This window comes from Callospermophilus lateralis, chromosome 14 (assembly GCF_048772815.1).
Source record: "Callospermophilus lateralis isolate mCalLat2 chromosome 14, mCalLat2.hap1, whole genome shotgun sequence".
NCBI classification, from domain to species: Eukaryota; Metazoa; Chordata; class Mammalia; order Rodentia; family Sciuridae; genus Callospermophilus; species Callospermophilus lateralis.
Genome location: NC_135318.1, coordinates 28,475,025 through 28,501,639, shown reverse-complemented (window position 1 = coordinate 28,501,639; position 26,615 = coordinate 28,475,025). Strand labels below are relative to the sequence as shown.

The following is a 26,615-nucleotide window of genomic DNA, read 5'->3' as shown; positions in this document are numbered from 1 at the left end:
AGTTATGGAAGCCATTGATAAAGGGCCACCTGTATTTCTATGATAATCTGGTAGATTCCTCAAAGTCAAATGACTGAATAGAATGATAAGTGCATTTCACCCATGATAAATTCTGCCCAGTTGTTGTTAAATAAGAGAGTCTAATCACGTGTGGTGGTGTACCCTCCCAGCAACTCTGCAGTCCGAGGCAGGAAAATTGCAAGTTTGAAGATAGCCTCAGCAACTTAGTATGACCCTGTCTCAAAATAAAAAATAAGAAGGACTGGGATGTAGCTCAGTGGTAAAAGGCTCCTGGGTTCAATCTCTGATACCAAAAAACAAAAGAAAACAAACAGAGAATAAAAGTGGGGTTCTAACAATAATCTTCCAATAAAAATGAGAATGCTGTTTTCTCATACTCTTGATCAAACTGGTGTACTATCAGTCTTCAGTATGACCAGTGTGATGAATGAGGATGCCTTGCTATTTTTGTTTGCATTTTTTTTCTAGATTTTTTTAGTAAGCTATGCTATCTTTTTACAAATTTATTTGTTTTTTTCCTGTAAATTCTCTATTCATGCTTTTCCCCATTTTTCATAATTAGGTTGTCTTTTTCTAATGTATGTGTAAGGAATCTACATATTTTGGATATTGATCTTGTATCTGTAACCTATATTAAAGTCTTTTCTCCTTGTTACTTTGTTTATCATGCCTTTTGTGGTACAGAGTTTTTAAGTTATCATATTTATCAGTATTTTCTTTATCATTCCTGGATTTGTCATTTTTATTTTATAGGCCATTTATATCATGAGAGTTTAAAATATTTTGACTTTTTGCTAATAATTTGCTTTAACTTGAATTAATTTTTGTGTATGTGGAAGGAATCTAACTTGATTTTCCCCATATGAACATGTAATTTCTCCATCATCATGTAGATGGAGAAATAGTTTATGATTTAAAATACTATAAGGAAAATTCATGGTCATGGAAGGAGGGAGGAATAGGAAGTTAATTACTTAGTAGTTATCATTTCTGTTTGGGAGGATGAAAAGTTCCATAAATAAATGGTGGTGACGGTTATGCAACATTGTAAAGGTGCTTAATGTCACTCATTGTTCACATAAAAATGGTTAAAATAGGTAAATTTTATGTTATGTTAGACTTTATCACAATTTAAAAAGTGCTGTTTCATCATATGTAAAATTCCTACACGCTTGTGAATCTATTTCTGGAGACTCTGTTCCATTTTTTTTTCTCTTTAACATTATTCTGTTTTAATTATTGAGGCATTATAAAATAGATTTTTGTATTTGAACAATAGGACCTCCCTGCTAGTAATTTTTCGGTTTTAAACCATCCTTAGTGGTTCAGATTTATAATTCCAAGTGAGCTCCAGCAGCAGAGTGTCGTGTTCTATGACTGGTTTCGGGGGTTTTGATAGCTGTTGCATTACTTTGAAAGATTTGGATGAGAACTGACCTTTTTGTCTCGAGGAGATTGGTACGTCTTGGTGCTTGTTCAAGTCCTCCATCAATTGGCTTTTGCCAGGCTATCTACAGTAACAAGTAGACCCTGGATTTCTGATGACACACAAAGCACCTAGAGTTTATTTCTCTCTCATGTGTTAGGCCAGCAACACTGGCAGTTTTGCTCTCCTGTTTCCTTTAGGCTGAAGGTAGAATCAATCTGGGTCTCACTGCCTTTGTAACAGAAAGCAATAGTGGAACCTTGTGGTGGCTTTTACAAGTTCTGTTCATCAGTGGCACATACATGCCACACTTTGTTGCCCAGAATAGATTGCTTGGCTCAGTTTGAGGCAGTGGGGGTGGGATGTGGAATCCTCTCCCTGGGAAGCCAGTACACAGTTGAGAGCACTAGTACAATCTACCTTAAGGTCAGTTTTATAATATTCAATGAAGTGAAAACATTTGTAAATGAAGGTTATTCATACTTCTTAAAGCCTTTCCCTGAAACATATTGTGTTTTGCTATTAAAATGGGATTACTTATATAAATTTGGTTGTTAGTGAGGGCATTGATCTTAAAAATATATCTCTTTCTTTTTTATTGTGGTAAAATACACATAACAGAAAATGACCATCTCAAGAACCTTTTTTTTTTTTTTGTGGTGCTAAGAATTGAACCCAGGTCCTTATGCAATGAGAGGCAAGCACTCTACCAACTGAGCTATATCCCCAGCCCCAAGAACCATTTTTAATGGTGGCCTCAAGTACATTCATGTTGTTATGTAACCATTACCACCATAAATCTATAAAACTCTATATTTTACAGAAATTCTGTACCCCTTAGTTAACTTTCTTTTCCCCTTCCCTCCAAACCTTGACAACGACCATTCTGCTTTCTGTGTCTACAAATTTGATTTGTCTACATATTACATATAAATGGAGCCATGTAGTATTTGTCCTCTTATGATTTATTTCACTATGTCTAATGTCCTCAAGGCTTACCCAGATTGTAGCATGTGCCAGAATTTCCTTTCTTTTTAAGGCTGAAGAATATTCCATTATATGGCCACCGCACTTTGTTTATCCATGTACCCTTCAATGTGCACCTGGGTTGCTTCCATCTTCTGGAAGCTATTGTGATTAATGCTGCTTATTAATATGGTTGTACAGCTATTGGTATTTGAATATTGTATCTTTTAAAAAAAGTTTTTTTTAGTTGTAGATGGATACATTTATTTATTTTTATGTGGTGCTGAGGATCAAATCCAGTATATCACACATGCCAGGCAAGCACTTTACCAACTGAGCTGCAGGCACATCCCTCCCTGAATATTGTATTTCACATATAGACTTCTTATACTAATACTTTTTTATTTTGGTTGATTGCTTCTTATCTATTTTTGTCTTTTAGATTCTTCATCTTATTGTTCATTTTGGTTTTTAAATGCTCTTTTAAGATGATTTTACTGATTTATCTTTCAAAATACTCATACTATTCTGTCATGGAAGAATAAGTCTACTGAGGGCTGGGGTGTGGCTCAGTGGTAGAGCTCTTGCCTAGCATATGGGAGGAACTGGGTTTGATTTCTCAGCACGACAAATATTTATAAATAAAATAAACATTCATCAACAACTAAAAATAATAATAATAATAAAGAATAAGTCTACTGAACTAGCTGATAGCTTGACAATGTAGAATGGAGCGAGCCCTCACTGTGAAAGTAGAACACAATAGGAAGCTAATGGCTTTATTAACTATCTCCTGCATCCTACATTGTCACCCTCAGAATATTAAAAAGGCATTCGTCATTGTGCTTTTATTAGGTGATTTTTAAATTTAAGTACATTTCATTGAGAATAATTTGTCTACCATAAAATGCACATATCTTAATTGTACCTGTATTAGTTTTGACAAATGCATACTCCTGTGTAACCTATAAGCCCATGAAGATGTAGGACATTCTTCCTACCCAAGAAAATTCCCTTAGGCCCCTGTCCAGTCAGTCCTTCCTCCTTATTGCCCATAGGCAACCAGTGCTTTCATTTCTGTGATTGTATTTTAGGTTTTCCTGTTTTTGAATTTCATATGAGTGGAATCACATAATACATACTTTTTTGTACTTAATGTCTTCATTCAAGTTAATAGGCATTGGAGAAACTTTAGTTGTTATTTGTACAGTAGCTAATTCCTTTTTATTGCTGAGTAGTATTCTGTTGTATGTGTAACATGTTTCTCCTTTGATGGATATTTATATCATTTCTAATTATAGAATATTATAAATAAATATGCTATGTGGGCCTGGGCTGTGGCTCAGTGAGAGAGCACTTGCCTGGCATGTGTGAGGCCCTGGGTTCGATTCTCAGCACCACATATAAATAAATAAAGGTTGGGACTGGGAATCTGGCCCAGTGGTAGAGTGCTTGCCTCTCTCGTGTGAGACCCTGGGTTCGACCCTCAGCACCACATAAAAATAAATAAACAAAATAAAGATATTGTGTCCATGTATAACTAAAAATATTTTAAAATAAATAAAATAAAGGTCATCAACAACTAAAAAATTTTTTAAAAATTAAAAAAAATAATAAATAAATATGCTATGAATATTTGCATGCAAATCACTTACTACACACTATTTTAATTGCTTTCCCTGCTATATCTGATTTAATTCCACACTCGTAACTGAGGTCAGTATTATTTATTGGCCCCATTTTACAGTTGAGATTATTCCTATGGGAGTAGTTAATTTATACAGGTTGTTCTGCTATTCAGTGGTAAAAAGTTAAACCCTTGGCAGTCATACTCACAAATCCTGCTATGTTAATAAACAGACTTTGTTGTGTGATCTAAAAATTTAATCTGGGCGTCTTCAACACACTTGGGGCTTTCCTGTCTTTGCCTTCACCTTCTTAGGAACATGCCATAGAACAAGAGATATGAGTAACAACTCTTGTTTTTGCCTTTGTCATGGGCCCATGGACCCTATACTCATGCTTCACAGCATCTAAAGCATCCAGTTATTTTTTTAAAAAAACAGAGATTTTCATAGGCATAAGAAAAATACCTAGGTACTAATGGGAGTGACAGGAAACCTCCTTTATTGGACTGAGACACATGTTAGACTTCCACATCATTCCATCCTTCCAGAGTCCTTTGACAATAGTGTTCACCAGCAGATAGCGAGTAGGTAAACAGAGAACAGACTGTTTTCTTAGTGATTTCTTAAGAAAAACCCCACAATGATCAAGTATTTGTGGTCAATAGTTTTTTGGCATCAGAAGATGTATTTATATCAGGTGAGTAATGAAGGCAAATATATTTTTGGTCTCTTCAGATTTCTTCAGAAGAATACGGAAAGGAAGTAGACATCTTTGCTTTGGGGCTAATTCTTGCTGAACTTCTTTACATATGTCCCACAATTTCGGAAACAGTCAAGGTAAATAATCTCAAAGAAAAAGTTAAACAACACAAATGATTGGCTGTCATCTTTGTTGCACTGCTGCAAATAGGTATTGTCCTCATGTGAGGGTGGTCTCGAGTGTATTAGTGTATGATTGTAAGTAAAATATGTATTTTCTCTTGCAAGTTTTGACAACCATTTTTGCTATAGACCAAAATCTTTGACCTTTGGAAGGTGTTTACATCTCATGAGACTCGAACTGGAGCCAGTCAGCAAAATTTCATCAGTGCCTTCTTGAAGGCAGACACTGTGCTAAGTGTCATGAGGGTTATAACAATGAGCAAGCCTATTCTCTGGAAGTTAATTTTCTAAGAAGAAAGAGAATACAAGAGAACAATGTAGATGTTTTAGGAGAAGTCTGTGGAAACAACTAGGAGGGAGATCTTTCTATCTGTAGCAGTTAAGATTTCATTGGAGGTATGTAAGCTGGACCCAGAAGGGTTGGTTGTTTCTAATAGTCCAAAATAGAAAGTAGGTAGTCCCAGCTTGGAGATAGAAATGTGCAGTGTATTTGAGAACAGCAGGCAGTGCAGTTTTACTGGAGTATGTAAGCAACAAGGAGTTGTGGTTGATGGGGCTGGAGAGACAAGTTGTGGCTAAATCAATGAAAGAATATGGACTTTCTTGTGTGGACAGTGGAGAATCACTGAAGTGAGTAGTAGACAACTGCATATCCTAGTCTCAAGCTCAGGAATGGGACTTGCCTTGCAGCCACAGCCTTCTCCTCTGTAAAAAGGGACATTGAAAGTACCTGTCACATAGAGTTCCAGCAAGGATGAAGGGAGGCGTGAATGTAATTCACCTAATGCTTCCAAACATAGAATGCTAAGGATGGTTACTAGATTGGGGTAGGGTATGGGGAAGAGAGTTCTATTTGCTTCCTGGCTATAGAGACTTTTCCAAAGATCTGGAACTATCCTGGATTTTAGGGTAATCTCAGCCTTTAGTGCATCCTGTTCATTTTTCCTCCCAAGAAAATGATTTTCTAATAAGTAAATATATATACATATATATGTACATGTATATATGTATTTATGTTTTACCACCAGATTTTTGAAGATCTAAGAAATGGCATCTTCTCTGATGTATTTGACAGCAAAGAAGTAAGTGCTTGACACTAATAAGAATTCTATTTATTCCAATGTTTTTTTTTTCTTAGTATTAACTCTTACTATTATTACAGAAAAGTCTTCTACAGAAATTACTCTCAAAGGAACCTCAGAAACGACCTGACACGTCTGAAATACTGAAGACCTTGGCCAAGTGGAAAGATGTCTCAGAGAAAAAAAGAAACACGTATTAGGGCCCTCTGAAAAAATAACCAGCTTCTGGTCTGTGTTTTCTTTTAATTATCTAAAATCTACTAGGGGATATTGATGGATATTTAGTGTTTATTTTAATTTTTCTTTCTTTAATTTTTTTTATTGCTTTTGAATGCAGGTTTTCTTTTTCTTTTTTTGGTACTGGGAATTGAACCCAGGAGCACTTTAGCACTGAGCTACATCCCCAGCCCTTTTTATTTTATTTTATTTCTCACTAACTTGCTGAGGGTCTCATAGAGTTGCTGAGGCTGGCCACAAACTTGTGATTTTCTTGCCTTAGCCTCCAAAGTTGCTGGGATTACTGGTGTGAGTCACCACACCCAGATTTTTCTTTTTTAAAAAAAAACTTCAAAAACATTTTTACACTTGTTTTTTCCTATCTTATCTCTTTATTCTGTAAGAGAAAATATTTTCTTTTTATACCAATTAGTGAATGGACCAATTAATATGGTTATTAAAAGATTAATGTTTCTAGATGCTTCTTCCCTAAAAAAAAAAAAGATCTTTCCTTGCCTTGAATAGCTTACAAGCCAGTTGAGGAAATATGGTATCTATAAAAAGTCAAATGATATACCATCACTTTGGAAATCAATTTGACATTATCTAATAAATTTGAAGCTATATTTACCTTCAAAGCAGTCAGCTCCATTCCTATATACATGCTTACAAGAATGTTTATAAAAACCCTGTTTATAAAGGAGTAAAAAGAACTGGAAACAACCATAATGCTCATCAGAAGAAGAATGAAGAAGACAATTATGTTTACAGTTGGGTGTGGTGGTGCACACTTGTAATCCCAGTGACTCAGGAAGCTGAGGCAGGAGGAGCAAAAGTACAAGGCCAACCTGGGCAACTTATTGAGGCCCTAAGCAACTTAGGGAGAACTGTCTTAGTGGTAGAGTGGCCCTGTGTTCAATCCCTAGTATTGAAAGAAAAAAACTATAAAAAATTCACATACTGGAGTGCATTAAAAATGAATGCATTATAATGAAATGAATACCAATACAATATATCTCTCCGGAATGTAAGATTAGCAGAGCAAAATAGATTTCAGAAAATATACACAGCAAACTCCATTTACATACTATTATAAATCATGTAATACTAAATATTTTTTTAGGATTCCCAAGAAATTTAATAAAACAAAGGGAAGGAAAGGAATGAGAAATATTAAATTCTGGATAGGGGTTATCTCAGAAGGGAGGGAGATAATGTGAGTGGAGAGGAGGACTTCAGAGAAATTATAATTCTTTCTCTGAAACTGACTGTTGAGTCCACTACACATTTTCTATTTATCTTAAGTATTTATTATGTCTGTTATAACAAATGCTTTGAAGAAAAGATAACTGTGCTAGCTGAACAGCAGTAGTTAAGAATAGAAGGGGGGAGCTTTCAACCAACCTCAGGGCTTACAAGTAACATGCCAATGAGACCTCCAAGCATGTGAAGTATTTGAATGAGGAGAGGGCTCACCTGCAGTCTGGGTTAGAGGCATGGCATGAGTTCTGGAAAAGATGTATTTGAGGAATGTTGGGTGTGCTAGTTCACTGTCCTAATTTTGTAGAAAATGCTGGAAGATAATTTGAATTGCATCTTGGAAGACCTTGAGGGTCATGCAATTTTACAACTTTTAAAAGTGAATCAAGTAATCCCAGTGGCTTGGGAGGCTGAGGCAGGAGGATCAAGCTAGCCATAGCAATTTTATGAGGCCCTAAGCAACTTAGTGACACCTTGTTTCAAAATTAAAAAAAAAAAAGTGTGTGGGGGGTGTTGATGATGTAGCTCAGTGATAAAGCACCTCTGGGTTCAATCCCCAGTACCAGGAAACAAACAAACAAACAAACAACAACAACAACAACAACAAAAAAAAAACTAGCCAAATTTTGGCTAAGCAGAGTAAGAGAAAATACTTATATCAAGGTTTATACCTATTTTTTAAAGTATTCATAAAAAATGCTTAATATGTGTTCAACTCCCAGTACAGTATTTGATTAAGGCAAAGTTCATCAATGGATGCTAAAACAATTGGGTGAAAAGATGTTGGGAAACAGAATATTCAAAAGAATTTAAGTGTTATCCCACAGATGATATATTACAAAGAGGAAAGTGTCCTTTTTTCAATGGAGAGATCTGTGGTCACTACAATAACCAAGTCATTCAATCTAGTATCATACAAGGTGGAACAACCTAATATTATGCCCCTCCTGACATGATAGAAAAATTATACAATAGCACCTAGCTCTCTTGCCCAAAGGGTCTGACTAGAATTCAGTCATGAGGAAATTATTAATTCCTGAATGTAGTCAATGTAGTCATTCTACAAGATAATGGACTTAGTCTTCAAAAAGTCAAATGTCATGAAAAAAGATGTAGGGGAACTATTCTAAATAGAGCCAAGAGAGATCTAATGATCAAATGCAATGCTTGAATCTTTATTGTATTCTTTACATTAAAAAAAAAAAATCCCAGCAAACGGCTACAAAAGACATTTTGGGGACAAATAGAGAACTTTTGGAGTACAGACTGCATAGTAGGTAACAATGTAATTGTTAATTTTCTCAGGTGTGACAAGTTTTGTGGCCAAGGAGAAACTTTTATTCTTAGGTAATGTATGCAGGAATATTCAGGAGTAAAGGGTCATGATGTTTGTGACTTTCAACTGGTCAGCAAGAATTGATGCATATATGGAGAAAGAAAGAGATGGAGAGAGAGGATGCAAATATGATAAAATGTGTAGGTTGTGCTACTATTTCAACTTTTCTGTAGGTTTGAAAGCTTTATGGGTGGATAGAAGTTTTTTTTCTTTCTCTCTCTTTTTTTTTTTAACTAATAATGTCTGGTTTCAATGAATGAGGATATACTTAAAAAGAAAAACTTAAGAAGGTGGCCATGAGAATGTAGCCTTTTAACCTTCCCTTGGTGCAATATTTCTACTCTTACGAAAAAATATAGCATCTCTTAGCAGCTATTTATTTGTGAATATATATCTTTTCAGCTTCAAAAAAATAGTAGATAAAAAGTATCTTCTTAATCAGAGGAGAGAGGCAAGAGGCAGTGACCTTATTTGCAGATAGTTTTGAAAGAGCCATTTGATATAGTTACTTAACTAGAAACAGGCCTTCTCGTTAATTTTTAATTGCTAAACATGCATATTATTTGTTAAATATGTGTGTTTATTTAACATAAGCATATGTAACATGCATGCATGCTTACATTATTTATGTTAAATATGTTTAGCATATATATATGCACACATATATTCATATTTATGTGTAGAGTATGTGTATACATGTGTGTGTACGGCCAGCCACCTAATTTGTGGGACCAACTACAAAGTGTAAATGTAGGGCCCTTGTTAAAAAAATTAAAGGTGGACACTTCTGAGCATGGTCTTGTGCACAGATCACATGTCTCTGAAGCCAGCTCTATGTGCACATATGTATGTGAGTATCTGAGAAGAAAATTTTAAAATTCATTTCACTTGTAAATATTTAAAAATGAATCTCTAATAGATAAGGTATTTTAGATTTTAGCAAAACCACTATATCATTTTCATTTAAAATTAATAAATTTCTTTAATATCATACAATAATTAATCTGCATTCAGTTTTGTTATCTCAAAAATATCTTTTTATTGCTTGTTTAAGTCTGGATCCAATAGTACATTTGGTTATAGGTCTCTTGTACTCTATAACATTTGCCTCTGTTTTCTTTCTTTTTGCCATGTATTTGAAGAAGGACCTGGATCATTTGTCCTGTAGAATGTCCTACATTCAGGATTTGGCTGATGGTATCCCCATGATGTCTAGTTAGATCTAGAAGCTTGATTTGATTCTGGTTCACTTTTCTCCCAGAGTACTTCATAGGCGATGCTGTACACTTATTCTTGCAATACTTCAAGAGGAACATGATACCTGATTGTTCCATTTTCAGTGATTTTTAGATGGATCTGTAGGTTATAGTGGTGTAATCCACTTTAAGGCTTTCCATCATTCTTTTACTTTATGGTTTGAGAAGCCATTGATGATTGTTGCCTGGGTCCATTATTTCATTTTAGGGTTTGCCAAATATTGATTTTCTGATTCTACCAAACTTCTTGCATTTATTATTTGTGATTTTTCTATAGATAACTTTCTCTAAAGCTGAATGGGAAAGAGGGATAAGTATTTATCAAGTTTATTTTTCAGTGTTACTGGGACTCGGATCCAGGGCCTTGTACACATGAGGCAAGCAACTACATTAGATTGTACCATATGCTTATCCCTTTTTTTTAAAAAAAAATTTTTTTAGTTGTCAATGGACCTTTATTTTTTATTTACATATATGTGATGCTGAGACTTGAACCCAGTGCTCCACACACACTAGGCAAACACTCTACTACTGAGTTACAACCCCATGCCCCTGCTTCTCCCTTTTTATACTCTATTAACAAGGTTTCCCTAAGTTGTCCAGTCTGGCCTATAATAGAGAACCCTCCTGCTTTAGTCTCCAGAGCAGCTGTGTAGCTATATTTTGACAGGCATGTACTAACCAGCACGTGATAATGTTTATTGATTTTTTTTAGAATGAGTTAGTGCCTAGCAACCTCCAAAGGTGACAAATGAGTATCTTTTTTTAAACGGGGGTGTGGTCCAACCAGTACTTGGAAATAATGTGCTTAGAATGGGTTAGAGCAGGAAGAGACTCTATTTGAAAGGTTAGAAGGCTGAAGGACTAAGCTTGAACAACAGGAGACGTGAGGGTTATGGAAAAGGTCAAGGTCAAAGATTATCTCCAGGTTTGTTCAGGTGAGTGGCAGGATTCTGATGCCATTAAATAAAATATAATCCGATGAAACCCAAGAATCACATATGTTTGAGAGGTATTTTACTTGTCTCACCTTTACCTAATACACAGTTTTTAGTAATTTGGAATTTAAGCCAGTAGTGGGGCCACCATCCATCCATTGATATGGTGAGGTATGTTCGGAAGGTAAAATGTTGAGTCCCATTTGGAGATCCAAGTTGGAGGCATTGCCAGAAGGGGAAGATGCAGAGACTGCAAGAAGTGCAGGTAGGAAACATTTGTATTTAGATGTTTACTGGCTACATATAAATGCCTGTCCAGTCGTCACTGGCTACAGTTAAGTATCTGTGATTTTGACCTATCCTTATTCTAATCCTTCATTTCCCCAAAATGGTCATAGATGAAGAGATCGATTAATAAATATATGGTGACATCACTACTGGCTTCGATTATAACTTAAAAACTGTAAATAAGCAAAATTGTGAGGGAAATAAAGTGCTTCTCAAATATGTGTGATCTTCTGGGGACTAATTTGGTTAAGACCTATTTTAATTTCTGTGGTTGTAGTAACAGATTACTACAAATTTGGTGCCTTCAAACAACACATATTTATTTTATTATAGTTCTGGAGGCCAGAAATCTAGAATGAGTTTCTCTTGGCAGAAGTTTTGGCAGGGCTGTGCTCCCTGGAGGCTCCCATTACACATCCCACATTCTGTTACCGGATTAAAGACCCAGATGCACATGTCTGTCCTCTCCTATCATTTCTTCTGAAAATCCTGCAACTTTTATTTTTTTGTACTGTGGATTGAACACAGGGGTGCTTTACTGAACCACTGAACCACATCCCTAAACCTTTCTTATTTTTTTAAATTTTGAGACAGGTCTCACTAAGTTGCTGAGGCTGGTCTTGAACTTATGATCCTCCTGCCTCAGCCTCCTGAGTCACCAGGATTACAGGCATGCTTCACCCTGCCCAGGTCTGTGTAACTTTTTAAAATAATGATTTTAAATAAATGTTGGTGAGGATGTGGGGGAAAAGGTGTACTCATATATCGCTGGTGGAACTGCAAATTGATGCAACCACTTTGGAAAGCAGTATGGAGATTCCTCAGAAAACTTGAAATGAAATCATTTGACCCAGCTATCCCACTCCTTGGTTCATACCCAAATGACTTAAAATCAGCATACTACAGTGACACAGCCAGATCAATGTATATAGCTGCTCAACTCACAATAGCCAAACTATGGAACCAACCTAGGTGCCCTTCAACAGATGAATGGATAAAGAAAATGTGGTATATATACACAATGGAATATTACTCAGCCTAAAGAAGAATGAAATGATGGTACTTGCTGGTAAATGGACAGAGCTGAAGAATATCATACTAAGTGAAATAAGCCAATCCCCCCAAACTAAAGACTGAGTATTTTCTCTGATATGTGAATGCTAATTCACAATAAGTGTGGGGCTGGGGAAGAATAAAGGTACTTTGGATTAGGCAGAGGGGAGTGAAGGGAGGGGAGGGGGTATGGGGATAGGAAAGATAGTGGAATGAATTGGACATTAATACCCTACGTGCATATATGATTACATGACCAATGTGATCCTATATCATATACAACCAGAAGAATGAGAAGTTACAATCCATTTATGTATGATGTGTCAACGTGCATTCTACTGTCATGTATAACTAATTAGAACAAATTAAAAAAATAAAATAATTTTACTGAGTTCACATTCAATATAATTTACCTACTTAAATATACAATTTTTGGTGTTTAGTATACTCAGAGTTGTGCAACCATCACTACATTCATTTTTAAACATTTTTGTTACCCCCAAAAGAAATCCTTTCCCATGGACACTCACTCACCATCTTCTCCCAATGTTAGTAGACCACTGATCTATTTTATCTCTATAAATTTGCCGAGTCCCGACATTTCATATAAAAATAATTATTTGACAGTGGTCTTCTTCATCTAGTATTATGCTTTTGAGTTTCATCCAAGTTGTAGCATCGATCAAGTGATTCATTCCTTTTTGTTGCCAAATACATAACATTTTATGTATCTCTTTATCACTTAATAGACATTTGAGTTTTTCCCACTTTTTAAAAATTTTTTTTCATTTGTAGATGGACACAATACCTTTATTTTATTTATGTACTTTTATGTGGTGCCAAGGATCAAACCAAGTGCCTCACACATGCAAATGCTCTACCACTGAGCCACAACCTCAGACCCAAATTGTTCCCACTTTTAGGCTATTATGAACAATACAACCACAAGCATATGCAGGCAAGATTTATGTAGACATGTTTATTTTTTGATGTATATCTAGGAGTAGAATTCTGGGTTATAATAGTAACTCCTGCCTCACAACTTTGCATATCAAAGTTATGCCCATCTTTCAGAACCAAAATTGTGTTACTTCCCTGGTGTCCTACCATATCCCACTCACAGTCATCTTTCCCCTAGCATTCCCTTTGTTTAGTACTTCATTGTGTTTACCATTTGCTTCCAAGGTCAGAAATTCCTGCGTTTCCCTTGTTATACTGTAAATTTTTGGAAAGCAAAAGGCAGGTTCTCCCATTGTTGTATACTCTAAGGCAGCGGGTACTGTGCCTTGCAGAAAGCAGGAATTCTGTTAGTGATTGGTGTGGAATAAAAGAGTTTCATAAGCTTGATCCTACAAAACGTGCCTAATATTTAATAAGAATGTTCCCCTTCAGATTCCAACACTTAAATGCTTGGTAAATAACACTTGAAGTAAATAGGTATAAGGTAAATCAGTTTGATCATTTAAAGTATTTGTTTTGAATGTCAGAAGCTGCATATTTTGGACTTATAATTAAGGAAGTAAGATGCTAAAAAATTCTAGAGAGATCTTTGAAAACAAATGCACAATATAAACAAAAGTAATGACTATAAAAAATTTAAAAATGACAACATGTTAAAACTTACTTTGTTTTAAAGTTTCAAATTTCATGTAAATGTTCTAAAGCAAATTAAATTGTTTTCAATGTTCAGTTTTCTTTGTCTGGTTATGAGGTCACAAAAGGCCTATTTGCATAAGTTTTTTTGTATGTGTGTGTGGTAGCTGGGATTGAACCCAACGCCTCTAGCATGCTAGGTAAGTGTTCTATCATTGAGTCACACCTCAGACCTTTTTAAATTTTATCTTTGAGACAGGGTCTGCTAAGTTGCCTGATTCTCTCTCCTCAGCCTCATGAATAGCTGGGCTTATAGATATGTGCCACCATGCCCGTCTTCAAAGTATGTTTTCACTCTTATTGAAGCCTCTATTTTTAACATTAGGTGCACAAGAATGGAGGCATACCTCCTGTTAAGTCTAGTCAAGTTCTAGAAAGATGTACTCCTTTGTTTTAGCTATTGATACAATTTTATTGCTATTTAGAAAAAAAGCAAATATTAAATAATGGTACCCAAATATACACTTAAATATTGGTGTTTCATATCTGTAAATTTATACAAATTATTACTTTTTTTGGTTGAAGAACTGAGACCAATAACTTAACCAAATTAGTGGTTCTCAAGCTATGCTGCATCTTTGGAGTCAAAAGTCATGTTGCCATGAGAGTGGCCAATTACATTAGAATCTTGGGGTAAGGAGGAGGGAGGCAAATTTATTTCTTGAAGTCCCCCATGTAAGATTCGAAAACAGGGCTAGGGATGTGGCTCAAGCGGTAGCGAACTCGCCTGGCATGCGTGCGGCCCGGGTTCTATCCTGAGCACCACGTACAAAACAAAAGATGTTGTGTCTGCCGAAAACTGAAAAATAAAAATATTAAAATTCTCTCTCTCTCTCTCTCTCTCTAAAAAACATAAAAAATAAAATTCAAAAACAAATGAATTAGGTCATATAACGTCAGAGATTAATACATACGAGTTATACTGTTGATTATCTTGCCCTATGCAAGTGTAGCTTAGCTTTTGCTATTTTCTTGTGTATGCTGTTTTTAATAAAAGGAAGAAACTGATCTCTTCTAAAGGTAACTGAAAAGTAAGCTGTAAAATCACATAGGTGTAATCACAATTATCAAAAAAAAATATAAAGTGATGCTGGTACTCTTTATTTAAGCAACAGCACTAGTTATTATCCTCGGGTACTTATCAGACTCATTCTTAGAACTTGAAAATAGACATCTAAAAGCTTCCCTAACATAGTTGATTCAGAATTACTGGGGAGAACCTGAGCATATGGACTTTTAAAAATGTTTATGATTTTGATGCCTGACCCTCAGTGGGACTCTTTAGACCTATGCTATATAGTATGTCCTTATATATATTAAATTTATAGGGAGACAGATTCTAATTTAGGAGAGAAAATTAACATAAAAATAATTCATAGCCTATCAAGCAATGTTTTTTTAAAAAAATATATTTATTTTTTAGCTTCAGGTGGACACAATATCTTTATTTTATTTTTATGTGGTGCTGAGGATTGAACCCAATGCCTCATGCATACCAGGCAAACGCACTACTACTTGAGCCATATCCCCAGCTCAGTGGAATGGTTTTAAAGCAGTGAGTACTCTATAGCTGGAAGAATAAAGGTAGAGATTGGATTACCATTTGCTGGAAATGCTGACCAGGAGTTTCCCAATTCAGTGTAGGAGGAACACATGAAATTTAAGGTTCCTGCCAATTCTTAAGTTTCTTTAGATATGACTTGCAACAGATCACTTGCAATGCATATCCCTTGCCATGAAAACTCACTTGAACCAGAAACAACAAAACTACTTTGTCTCCAAAATTATCAGATTTTAGTAGTGCTAATGGAGGATTGCCTGTGATGCCAGTCTTACCTCCTCCTTTTCCTCCTGGTTTGGAGAAGAGAACTTGTTCCTTGGGAGAGAGAAATAAGGAAACAAGGTCTCTGAACTTTCATTCATCCCTTCCCACAAGAGAAGTGTCTTATCTGACAGGTGATACTGGATAAAGAACTGAGCATATTGGTCAGTTGGAACCAATTGGTCAAAGAACACAAAGTGGGCTCTGCCCCTACCAAGAAGAGAACTGTAGTTCTCTCTAATCAAGGAGTAAAATTAGGAGGCCTCATTAGAGAAAAAGCCAACCTTGTTCTCTCTTTCAGTTTCATGGCTGATAAAGCTGACATTTTGGTCTCCCTCTGACTCCTGTATCTTACTTCTCAGTTTGTTCAAAAGTGAAGAAGGGAATAAGAAAATTACCTGTCAGTGTCCTTAAATGCCACAAGCTTCACAATATAGCCATAAATTGTAATTGTCCATGTCTATGATACTTGTGTTCTGAGTAGTATTACATTATTTTTTTCAAGTCAGTGAACAATTATATTCTAAAGTACAAAGTATTTCTAAAGCACAAAAGAATAAAACATTAAATAAAGGCCCCTTTTCCTTAGTGGTATAAACAGTTTCCACTTTATTGGGAATAATCTTAGTCATGATCTGCAGAAGTTGGTCCCGGGCAATTTGAAGACAGATCTTCTTTATCTGTAATTTATGTGAGGAATAATAAATTAATACAAATTTTATAGGACACTAGGAAATAATTTCAATATAGCAATGACTTTTGACTTTTGTTTGGTATTTACTCTGCTAAAAAAATAAAGAAAAGTTAAAAACAACGATAACCCAGATCAACTTGGGCCCACGGGGAAGCACTTGGCTCTAGGGATTGAACCAGTACTGGGCATGTTTATCCCCACATAATGAAAAAAACAAAAGGGGTGGATTTCAACAATCTGAATTTTATGGTTAGGAACAATATTCTTCCTAACAATATGTATTTGTTGAAAAATTTAATCTAAATATTTTTCAAATGTGTAGCTAAAGAATAAGTCTTTAAAAAATTCATCATCCTTAAGTTATTCTAATTGTGTTTGAAACAAAACACTGAAAAATTCCCTCCTGTACATTCAGTTACTGAAAAGTAAAACAAATTCTAATAAGGAATCAATTATTTGTATAGTCACTATTTCTTTAAAACACTGGCCTCATCTTTCTATTTGAATGGAATAAGAAATTTTCACTGTCTATGGGAAAGGTGACTTTTATTAAAATCAAAGAGCATTCATAGTCAATATTTTTAAGAAGTATAAAGTATCTTTTTACCTTCATAGGCTGTTCCACACCAAATACAATACAAATGTTCTTCTCTTAAATAATTAGTCAATATTTGTAATTTTTCCAGTACCTAGATATAGACACAAGTACATTAGTAGTTCATATTGAATAGAACCTGTTTTTCTAGGTCTTACATCATGCTCAATTCGCCCCAGGCTATAACATCCGCTATACTTTTGGACAATTATTAGAGGTGCCATGGGCAGACTTAATATATTTGAACATGTCCCAGAATACCAACCACCTGAGATTTTTCACAACTATGTCAGACACAATAGAGACCACTGATTAGCATTTAGAAAAGTTTTTGACTGACTCTATGATAGTTGGCATCCGTAAAGTCCCCTCCTAGTTTTAATGCATCTACCCCATCCCTGAGTAGATTGGTGAAGGTGGGACTGTCTGCTCTTGTCATAAAAGTTCTCATTAGTAATCTTCCAGCAAAGTAGTCAGAGGCTTTTCTACAGAATGTTCTCTACAAAATTCTTGTTTTTTTCCTCAGTACTAGGGATCGTTCCAGGGTGCTCTACCACTGAGCTACATCCCCAACCTTTTTTATTTTGAAACAGGACCTCAATAAGTTGCCCATGCTGGCCTTGAACTTGTGATCTTCCTGCCTCAGACTCCTGAGAAGGTGGGATTACAGATGAGTGCCACCATGCTGGGCTCTATGAAATTCTTACATACAATTAACCAGTGATGTGTATTCTCCTTTTTTGAATACTCTCTACTTCTTTTTGACTATATTTTCTGTTTTGTTTTGTTTACTGGTGGGGGAAAGAGGGACACATTAAATCATTCCCACAACTTAATAGGAAACAAGTATAAAAGAATTTACATTTGTAGCAAATTCTTCATCCAAACTGAAGCTGAGGTGAGAGAGCAAATTGAAGCTAAATGGAAAAACCATATGAAATTTTGATGTGGGATTAATAAAACAATCCTGTAGAGCAATAGTTATCAAACAGGGATTATTTTTTCCCTCAGGGAATGTTTAGCAATGCTTGGAGGTGTTTTTCATTGTCATAAGGGGATGTGAAATTGGTATGTAAAGGCCAGAGATCCTGCTAAACATCTTCCAGTGCACAGGACAGCTGCCCACAACAAAGAGTTACCCAGCCTGAAGTGTTAACAGTGCTGAGCCTGAGAAGCCCTGCTATCAGGTAAATGGCACCAACATACAGTTAAATCATCACTCTCATATTCATCTTCATCTTGTTCTTTTTCTTCCTTTTCCTCTTCAGTCTCCTCTTCAGGCCTCAACCAGTACCATGCCTCTCTGGGAACCTGAATATTCTGAAAATGCAAAAATTATTCTCATGAAACACAGCTAAGCATAAGATTACCACAAATATGTTCAGGTCAATATGAATTTGATCTTTCAATAAATATTTACTGAGTGCTGTTTTAAGAGTATATTACTATAACATGAACTATGGGGATATGGTCTCAAAGTTGCTGCTGACAGTCTAGCAGGAAAGATAATCTACAGCTATAAAATAATACATATAAGATAGGAAATCTTAAGTGTCAGGAAATACATTAAAAAATAAAGTCCTATGGAAACAGCAAAGTAAGAACTGCTACCAGCAATCTAGTTAGATATGTTGGAAATTTTACCAATAATTTTGAGACTTTAAATGAAGTTTTATTTTGATGATATTTGGCTACTAAGATAAAAACAAAGAATTTTTTTAAAAAATCATTCAAATATGAAATAGCATTCCAGCTTCATTTTACTATAGACATATAAGATACTGAATATGGACTAAAAATAGACTATTTTGGTTAATCAAACATGGAGAAAAGAATTTCCACACATTCTAGTTCTAAGTAATCAAAATTCAAATCAACAAAGAATGCATTGTTTCTGTATCCATTTTTGGAAAATCCAAATAACTTGGGTTCCTGCAGTAAACAAGCCACTATTTTATCACAGATCAAGAATGCACAGTGCATGAAAGCTTCAATGGGCAAAAAGCTAGATAAAACAGGCTTGGAGCTCTTTTTTCTTAAGTAAAAATGTGGCAAATCATATGGGGTGCCAAGACACTGTACAAAACTGAAAGCAAGTAACAGTTTACCTTCTGGGTATCCAATTGTTGACAGGCTCTCTGGCTTCTTCTCAGATCTCCTTCTAGCTTCATTTCTTCTTGCTTATTTTTAAGTCGCATTCTAATTGAAAGAAAAATTTGTAAAGTAATGTCTCTGTTCTCTTATATAATTTTATATTCCCAAGTTCCAGAAGTCATACCAGGATAAGGAGGATTTGAAACCAAAACCTGCTCAAATACAAAGTTTTTTAAAAAATATATATACATTTTTAGTTGTTGATGGACCTTTATGTATTTATACACAGTGCTGAGAATCAAATCCAGGACCTCACACATGCTAGACAAGTGCTCCACTACTGAGCCACAACCCCAGCCCCCAAATGCAAAATTTTACCTAAATTGTTCTGCAGCTTTTTCTTCAGCTTGATTTTTCATGTGAATCTTTCTTCTGTAACTTTCTAATTTTTCCTCTGCTTTCCGTTTTAATAATGCTTCATGACCAATGCCACTTTTCCCTGTACAAACATAAAGTTCTGATGAGGAACTTATTGATTCTTTACTTCATAACATGACAATTTAAGATTTACGAATTAAATACAATTTTCATTTCAGTATAATCACCCCACCTCTTTTCACTGGAATGACAGGAGAAAACACTGGGTTTATATGTTTTATCATCTTCTCAGAGTGTAATACCATATACATTTTTAAAAATTAGGGTAACAGTATAAACTGTCATACTTTCATGTAAATATGCTAAATAAGATATATGCATATATTTTTTTCTTTCTGAGTTTCATCACAGTATTAGGCAAAACATTTTGTGGATATATCCATCTCAGAACACTTTTAAGACATTTCAATCAAAAAAAAGTGTTGTTGTGTTTTAAGGGTTATGATTTCCCCCACATTTTCATGATTTAAATTTTATTTTTACTCACTAAAATTTACTTCTGTTTCACTAAGCCTTAATTTTACTTAATTTTTAAGTAAAATTACAAAACCTAGAAAACAAAACCTTCTAAAAGGTGTAAAACTAACAAACATTTTTCTAAGGGTTTCCTGCAGTAAGAACTATAACTATACCATCACAAGACAGTGTTAAGCAAATATCTGTGGTTGATCTATGCATAAGTTATTATTACTGGTAAATATGCTCAAAAATAATGACATACCTGTTTTGACATTGAGAGGAATTGGTTCAACAATACCATCTCCTAAAAAAAGAGAACAAAACACAAACTACTTTATTCTTTGGAAAGCTGGGAATGGAACCACCATTTGACCCAGCTATTCCCCTTCTCGGACTATACCCAAAAGACCTAAAAACAGCATACTACAGGAACACAGCCACATCAATGTTTATAGCAGTACAATTCACAATAGCTAGAATGTGGAACCAACCTAGATACCCTTCAACAGACGAATGGATTAAAAAAATGTGGCATTTATACACAATGGAATATTACTCAGCACTAAAAAATAACAAGATCATGGCATTTGCAGGCAAATGGATGGCATTAGAGCAGATTATGCTAAGTGAAGTTAGCTAATCCCTAAACAACAAATGCCGAATGTCTTCTCTGATATAAGGGGGGGTGACTCAAAATGGGATAGGGAGGAAGAGCATGAGAAGAAGACTACCACTAAATAGGGAAGAGAGGTGGGAGGGAAAAAGAGGGAGAAGGGGAGTTGCACAGAAGATGGAAGGAGAATCTCATTGTTATACAGAATACATGTATGATGTTGTGAGGAGAAAAAGAAAAAAAAAGTATGTCACATTAGATTGGATAGAGAGAAAGGATGGGAGAGGAGTGGAGGAGAAGGGAGGATAGGAAGGGCAGCAGAATAGAACAGACAATATGATTGATGTATGTACATTCCATGTATATATTATATGTCAAAATACATTCTGCTGTCATGTATGACTAAAAAAATAAATGAATAAAAGAAAAAAAAACATAAAAAAAACCCACAAACTACTTTGGAAATTCTAACTCAAACTTCAAGCCAGTATAGTATACCACTTTACAATGTATCCACTCCATTTCAGTGATTTTCATCACTGAAATCTGAAATCAATACTCTCTATACAATCAATTACCTTCCTTGCCTTTGATTAATAAGGTTGACTCACAGTCTTCTCCCTACCTTTGCTGCTGAGGACTGAGCTCAGGGATGCTTTACCACAGAACCACACTCCCAACCATTTTTAGTTTATAGTTTGAGACATGCTGTCACTAAGTTTTTGAGGGTATTGCTAAATTGCTAAGGCAGGCTTCAAACATGCAATCCTCCTGCCTCAGTCTCTCAAGTCACTGGGATTACAGGTGTGCACCACTGCAACCAGCAATTCACAGCCTCTTATGCCACTTTAAGAAACAATAATGCTGACATTATGGTTCAAAACCAATGATGGCCTTAAGAGAAAGCAAAGCCTTGCAACTGCAAAGCAATAATAATAAAGTAGGAAAGAAAAGAAAAACAGCATAAGGAAGCTACTCTAAATATAAAGCCTCTGCATCTTAATAATTAGTTTCACTTCCTAAAAAGTGATAATAGAGCTTCTCCAACTGAATGGGCACTCAGCTGCCACAGGTAGAGACTTGCCATCCTCTCCCATTCTTTTCATAGTCCTTTGGCCATTGCACTTCTCAACCCACCACGGGTCACCCTTCTTTGCTGCCTCTGCTGTAAGCCACCTCCACTCCAGCTGTTAGTGCCTTCATGGTTGCACTGCACTGTTAAGCAGCTTGTGATGGCATGTGTATTATTGAAAACAGAAGATAAAAGTTCTTTATAGGGACTGATAGCACATAAGAGACTAAGAAGCTAAAGTTGTTTTAATTTTTTTTTTGTAGATGGATAAAAATTAAAGTGTTATCTCTTTTCCTCATAAATACATCATAATTGGGTGGGTAGGAATACCTATTTCTGAATGTGACTTACCACTCCTTCCAAGAGCCTGACCACTTTTATATCCCATTTTTTGGAGCAAAGCAAACCCTTTGTTTTCAGAGCCTAGTGCATTCTTCAACCCAATGTCACGTCTTTCTTGTTCTTCTTCCTTTAAACTCTTCTGCCTATTTTTCAAATTAGCTTCTTGTTGCTTTTCTTCTTTTCGACGGGCTTCCCGGATTTGCCTCAGCATGGGCAATCCTGGTCTGACATCTTCTCTGAACAATAAAGGAAATTATTATTTTAGATGATGTACTTTGCCATTTACTCACCTGACACTAGTTAATATTTCAGTATGGCCTCTATGATCATCTTTGTTATCACTGGCAATTAGAACATAATCAGTGATGTCCAAGAAGAGCGATTTTAGTAGAAATGATGAAGACTGGTTACATATGGTAGGAAACTAAAGGAAGTATGGACCACTGACCCTGGGGCCAATCACTGACCCTGACCTTGGAGTGCTGCTCCCCTCAACCTTCATTGGATGGAATTCTCCCCTGAATTTCTTGTTCCCCAATAAAAGGCTACTCCCTGCCATGCTCTCTCTCTCTCTCCTGCTAGCCCTAAGTAATCCTTGCTGCCCTACTGGGTGGTTCGAGGTGAGAACCAGAGGGGGAGCCGTCTCGGACCTGGTCATAGAAAAAGGTAACTGAGTCTGTGTGTTTATTTCGATCTCACTAGCTAACTTTTATGCCAAGAACCTCTTTAATGAAACCAGTGCGCTGGTCGCATGGTGGAACTGCTTCACGGTCTACACGTTTCATGGCATTCGATGTGCACATTTACTTACTGGACATTAATGAAGGAATCAGACATATAGTCCTCTTCTTCTGCCATATTCAACTTCATATGGTGATAGTATCTATAAATCAAACAAAGTATATATATATATATATATATTTGGTTTACCAAATGAGAATACACCTTTATGTATCCTCAGGGGTGAGCTTTCTCCAGAACTCTGCTACATATCCGATGCCTTTTGGACAGCCTTATTTGTGGCATTCTCTAACTCAATAGTCCAAACAACTCATCTTTCTCCTAAAACCTCACAACATGCCCTATGTTTCCACATTGTCACCCCTATCTCCCTCCATAATATTTCTCGTAGACATTTTTTTTCTCTATAGTTGTGATCACATTAGTTCAAATTTTTCCTCACCTGAATGATTTTATAATAGCTTCCTAATTGGTTTTATTTCCTTTGGCCTCATCTACACAGTCTAAAGAATGTTTGTTTCTTTTTCCCTTTTAAATGCAAGCCAGGTCAGGTTACTTGTTTCAAATCCTTCAACAAACTTGACCATACAAGCAGTGGAAGACCAATCACATTAGCAAAGCATGGGGTCATTCTTCATATACTGACTTATTACCCTCCTTAAAGATTTTTCATTCAAGCCACATGGCTTTTCACTGCATATAGGCACAGACATTCTTTCCACCTAGGTCAAGGCTATCTTCCTTCATAAAAACCTGTCTTGACCATTCCAGGCCACTCTCTATAAGTACTATTTTAGGGAAAGTTGCTCATCCAGATACATTAATACCTTGTTTATATGGAAATATTTTTGGGGAAGAGTTTCCAACCAAAGTAGTTAACATCATGTAATTACTAGCCCTTAAAGTGCTTCAAACTTTGTGTGTATGTGTTTGTTTGTGTGCATGAATTGCCCCAGGATCTTCTTAAAATGCAGAATCTGATTTGGGGACTGGTACCTAAGATTCCACATATCTAATGGGTTCCCAAGCAATGTCAATGCTGCTCCTAGATACAAAAGTGTAGTCACTTGTTGCAGGGAACATATGCTTATTTTTTCCTATCATCCTTTTTGCTAATAACCTACTCCTCTGCTGTCCAAGTGGTTCTAGAGGAAGGTGGCAATGTTAGCACCCTATACTCATTCCCTCGTGCACAAAGATGACCGATTATAGTACCCTATGTCCCAGAAAGAGAGGAGGGATAACAACCAGGGAAAATAAGTATTTCTTTCCTTGTATGATATGAATATATGCATTGTAGAGAATTAAGTTGTTTTCATTGGGCTTTCTGAATTGGGAGTATATGAAGCTAGACTGTGAATGGCCATCTTCTTGGCCACATGAAGAGGACCTGTCTGCAGAATGAAGCCAGATAGAGAAAATGGGCAAAGATAAGCCTAAAAGCAATAAGTCTCCAATTCTAGTTCCTAAGGTCCTCATTATCTGATGCTATAACGTGGCATCCTTCCCAGCTACATGGACTAACAACTTTCTGTATTATTTAAGTTTGCCTAAGTTGGGGTTATGTCAACTGCAACCAAGAGTCTGGGCAATTACACTGGATGGAAAAACTATCACTGTCCTGGCTCTGAATACTTTTAACATTTATCTTTCCAACTAGGCTGGGAAACACAAGAAGTCCCTTATGTCCTCACTACCTACCCCTGTGTCCTAAACATCATAAATTCTTAATAAATTTTTAGCTACAACAAGCACAAAAAAGTCTTTAATATTTGTGATTTTCTAATAATAGAATACTTTTTTCCAAGGTCAACACATATTTTAAAAATGTTTTAATAAACATAAATACAGAATACTACATAAAACAAATGTATTATGAGGCAAACACTCTTATAACCATGTGGTATCTTCCAAGATGGTCCCCTGTGATTCTTGCCTCTTGGGCTTTCAACATCTCCTCCCACAGTGAATGGGATTAACCTGGGTAACCAATAAGATTTTGTGGAAATGATGGAGTATGACTTTTTGGTCGTAGTAGACACTACAACTTTTAGCTAGATGATTTATTTAAAGGAAGTTAGCTGTTACATAATGAGGACATTCAGGAAGCTCTATGGAGTAGTCCACATTGGAGGAACCAAGTTTTCCTGTCAAGAGCACAAACCTGTGAGCCAGATTAGTGAGCCACTTTGGAAATGAATCCTTTGGTTCCAGTCAAGCCTTCAGATGACTCAGATTGGGTTGGAACTTTGAGGGCTGCTTCTTAAGAAGGTCCAAGCTAAGCTAAGCTGCTAACAAATTTCTAACCCACAGAAACAGATACAACAAATGACTATAGTTATTTTTAAGCTGTTGAATTTCAGGATCATTTGTTATACTGCAAAAGATAATACAAATCATCATCACATAAGGAAACAGAACTTTATAAGTCAGCCACTTTGGAGCCCACTTTTTCCCCAACCAAAATGTACCCCTTGTTCAATGAGAGGAACAGTTACTATTGTACTTGGTATGGGAATCTTTATAGATTTATTTTCCACATGTAAATCATATAGCATATATTTTTAAAACTTTAAGTTAAACATGTGTATGATTATATATAGCATTTGTGGTAATTCAGCCTCTGTGTCTAAGCCTCAGGTTCCTCATGTGTATTTTTACAAATAATTATCAGTATTTACCCAATAAAGTAGAAATAAAGTTCCCATTTTCTAGTTGGAGAAATTAAAGCTCAATATGGCTAAATGACTTATTTACAACCACAAAGAATTCAGGTCTCAGTGCTTTTGCTACTGAAGACAGGATTAGATGATGGTGGTGGAGGAGGAGGAGCTGGGGATTGAACCCATGCTAGGCAAGCGCTCTACCACTGAGCTACATCCCCTATCCAGAATCAGATTATTTTTAACAAACCCATTTGGTTATAAAGTGCAAGGCAGGGCTGAATAGAGGATGCGGATTCCTTAAAAGTCTCCTTTCTATCTGTACAATATACATTATTCACTCTCATCAAACATAAGCATAAACTTCACAAGGCCATAATCCTGGCAGAGAAGACAGTGGCTTGGACCATCGCTTGGAGTGATAACAGTGGAAGGGGTCGAATTCTGGATATATTTGAATGTAGAGCGTACAGGATTTGTTGATGAATTGGAGGTAGTGTGGAAAGAACGATTTAAGATTTATGCCAGTTTTCGCCTGAATACCTGCAAGAATAGAGTTAACATTTTTTGAGTGGGAAGTCTGTAAGCGCAGGTTTGTTTCTCGTTTAAAAAAATTTTTTTTTTTTTCCAGACAGGGTGGATAGTTGACAGCAAGAGTGCTGTTTCATACAAACTGAGGATCCCACTATACAGCCAAGGGAGAGATGATCTAAATAGGGATGTGTAGAAGGAGAACAAGAAATCCCTCGTTTCTACACACGACCCTCAGGAATGCTTGGTCCCTTCTCTCCTGCATTCCTCCCGGCCGAAGCGTGCCACAGCCGCGACCACCTGCGGGTGGGAACTTGGCTCACCTTCAGATGGGTAGTCCTAGCTAGCGCGCATCGCCCTCTACCATCCCCTCAGACCTCCACCGATACTTACCTGGTACCTCTACTTTGCCCGGTCCCAGGAGAGCCCGCGCTGCGCATGCGCCTACCAGCTAGCGCGGAACGTGCGGGACTCCGCCTCCACCTGTTTCCTAGGCCGACTGAATTGGAAACCCGCCGTAGGAGGGGCTAGGAGGAAGTGGCGAGT

The 26,615-nt window shown here is 36.2% G+C and overlaps 2 protein-coding genes across 5 annotated transcripts in view; one reads left to right on the top strand and one right to left on the bottom strand.

Moving 5' to 3' along the window:
* The window catches only part of Eif2ak2 (eukaryotic translation initiation factor 2 alpha kinase 2), a 36,788-nt gene extending 24,280 nt beyond the window's left edge, over window positions 1–12,508 (top strand). Inside the window, exons 14-17 of one of the 2 annotated variants that reach the window (XM_076832580.2) lie at window positions 4,777–4,878; window positions 5,952–6,005; window positions 6,086–6,233; window positions 11,894–12,508. In XM_076832580.2, coding sequence (XP_076688695.2) covers window positions 4,777–4,878; window positions 5,952–6,005; window positions 6,086–6,205 — 276 coding nt within the window. In that variant the 3' untranslated portion in view covers window positions 6,206–6,233; window positions 11,894–12,508. Of the gene's footprint in view, window positions 1–4,776; window positions 4,879–5,951; window positions 6,006–6,085 lie in introns of both variants that reach the window. The other variant, XM_076832579.2, reaches the window with a different exon arrangement.
* Window positions 12,509–16,259: 3,751 nt separating this feature from the next.
* On the bottom strand, window positions 16,260–26,568 carry Gpatch11 (G-patch domain containing 11). 3 transcript variants are annotated; one of them, XM_076833020.1, is made up of 10 exons: window positions 26,463–26,546; window positions 25,040–25,177; window positions 22,946–23,017; window positions 22,144–22,370; window positions 20,370–20,411; window positions 19,589–19,709; window positions 19,225–19,315; window positions 18,323–18,436; window positions 17,129–17,210; window positions 16,260–16,507 (listed from the first exon to the last, which is right to left on the bottom strand). In XM_076833020.1, exons 3-10 carry the CDS (start codon window positions 23,002–23,004, stop codon window positions 16,452–16,454), a joined length of 792 nt encoding a protein of 263 aa, XP_076689135.1. In that variant the 5' UTR covers window positions 23,005–23,017; window positions 25,040–25,177; window positions 26,463–26,546; the 3' UTR covers window positions 16,260–16,451. The 3 variants fall into 3 exon arrangements, with proteins under 3 accessions (XP_076689135.1, XP_076689136.1, XP_076689134.1); XM_076833021.2 differs by lacking the exon at window positions 26,463–26,546 and adding an exon at window positions 26,010–26,081; XM_076833019.1 differs by lacking the exon at window positions 25,040–25,177 and having other exon boundaries at window positions 26,463–26,568.
* Between the last annotated feature and the right edge of the window lie 47 nt (window positions 26,569–26,615).

What these genes read in the sequence shown, in the direction of transcription:
- Gpatch11 (XM_076833019.1), bottom strand. Translation starts at nt 26,509, where the DNA reads ATGCGCAGCGCGGGCTCTCCTGGGACCGGGCAAAGTAGAGGTACCAG. An exon ending in GATTCCTTCATTAATGTCCA is followed by an intron (nt 22,371 to 22,945) that starts GTAAGTAAATGT and finishes TTTATTGTTCAG; the next exon opens with AGAAGATGTCAGACCAGGAT. An exon ending in AAAGCTGCAGAACAATTTAG is followed by an intron (nt 19,316 to 19,588) that starts GTAAAATTTTGC and finishes TCTTTCAATTAG; the next exon opens with AATGCGACTTAAAAATAAGC.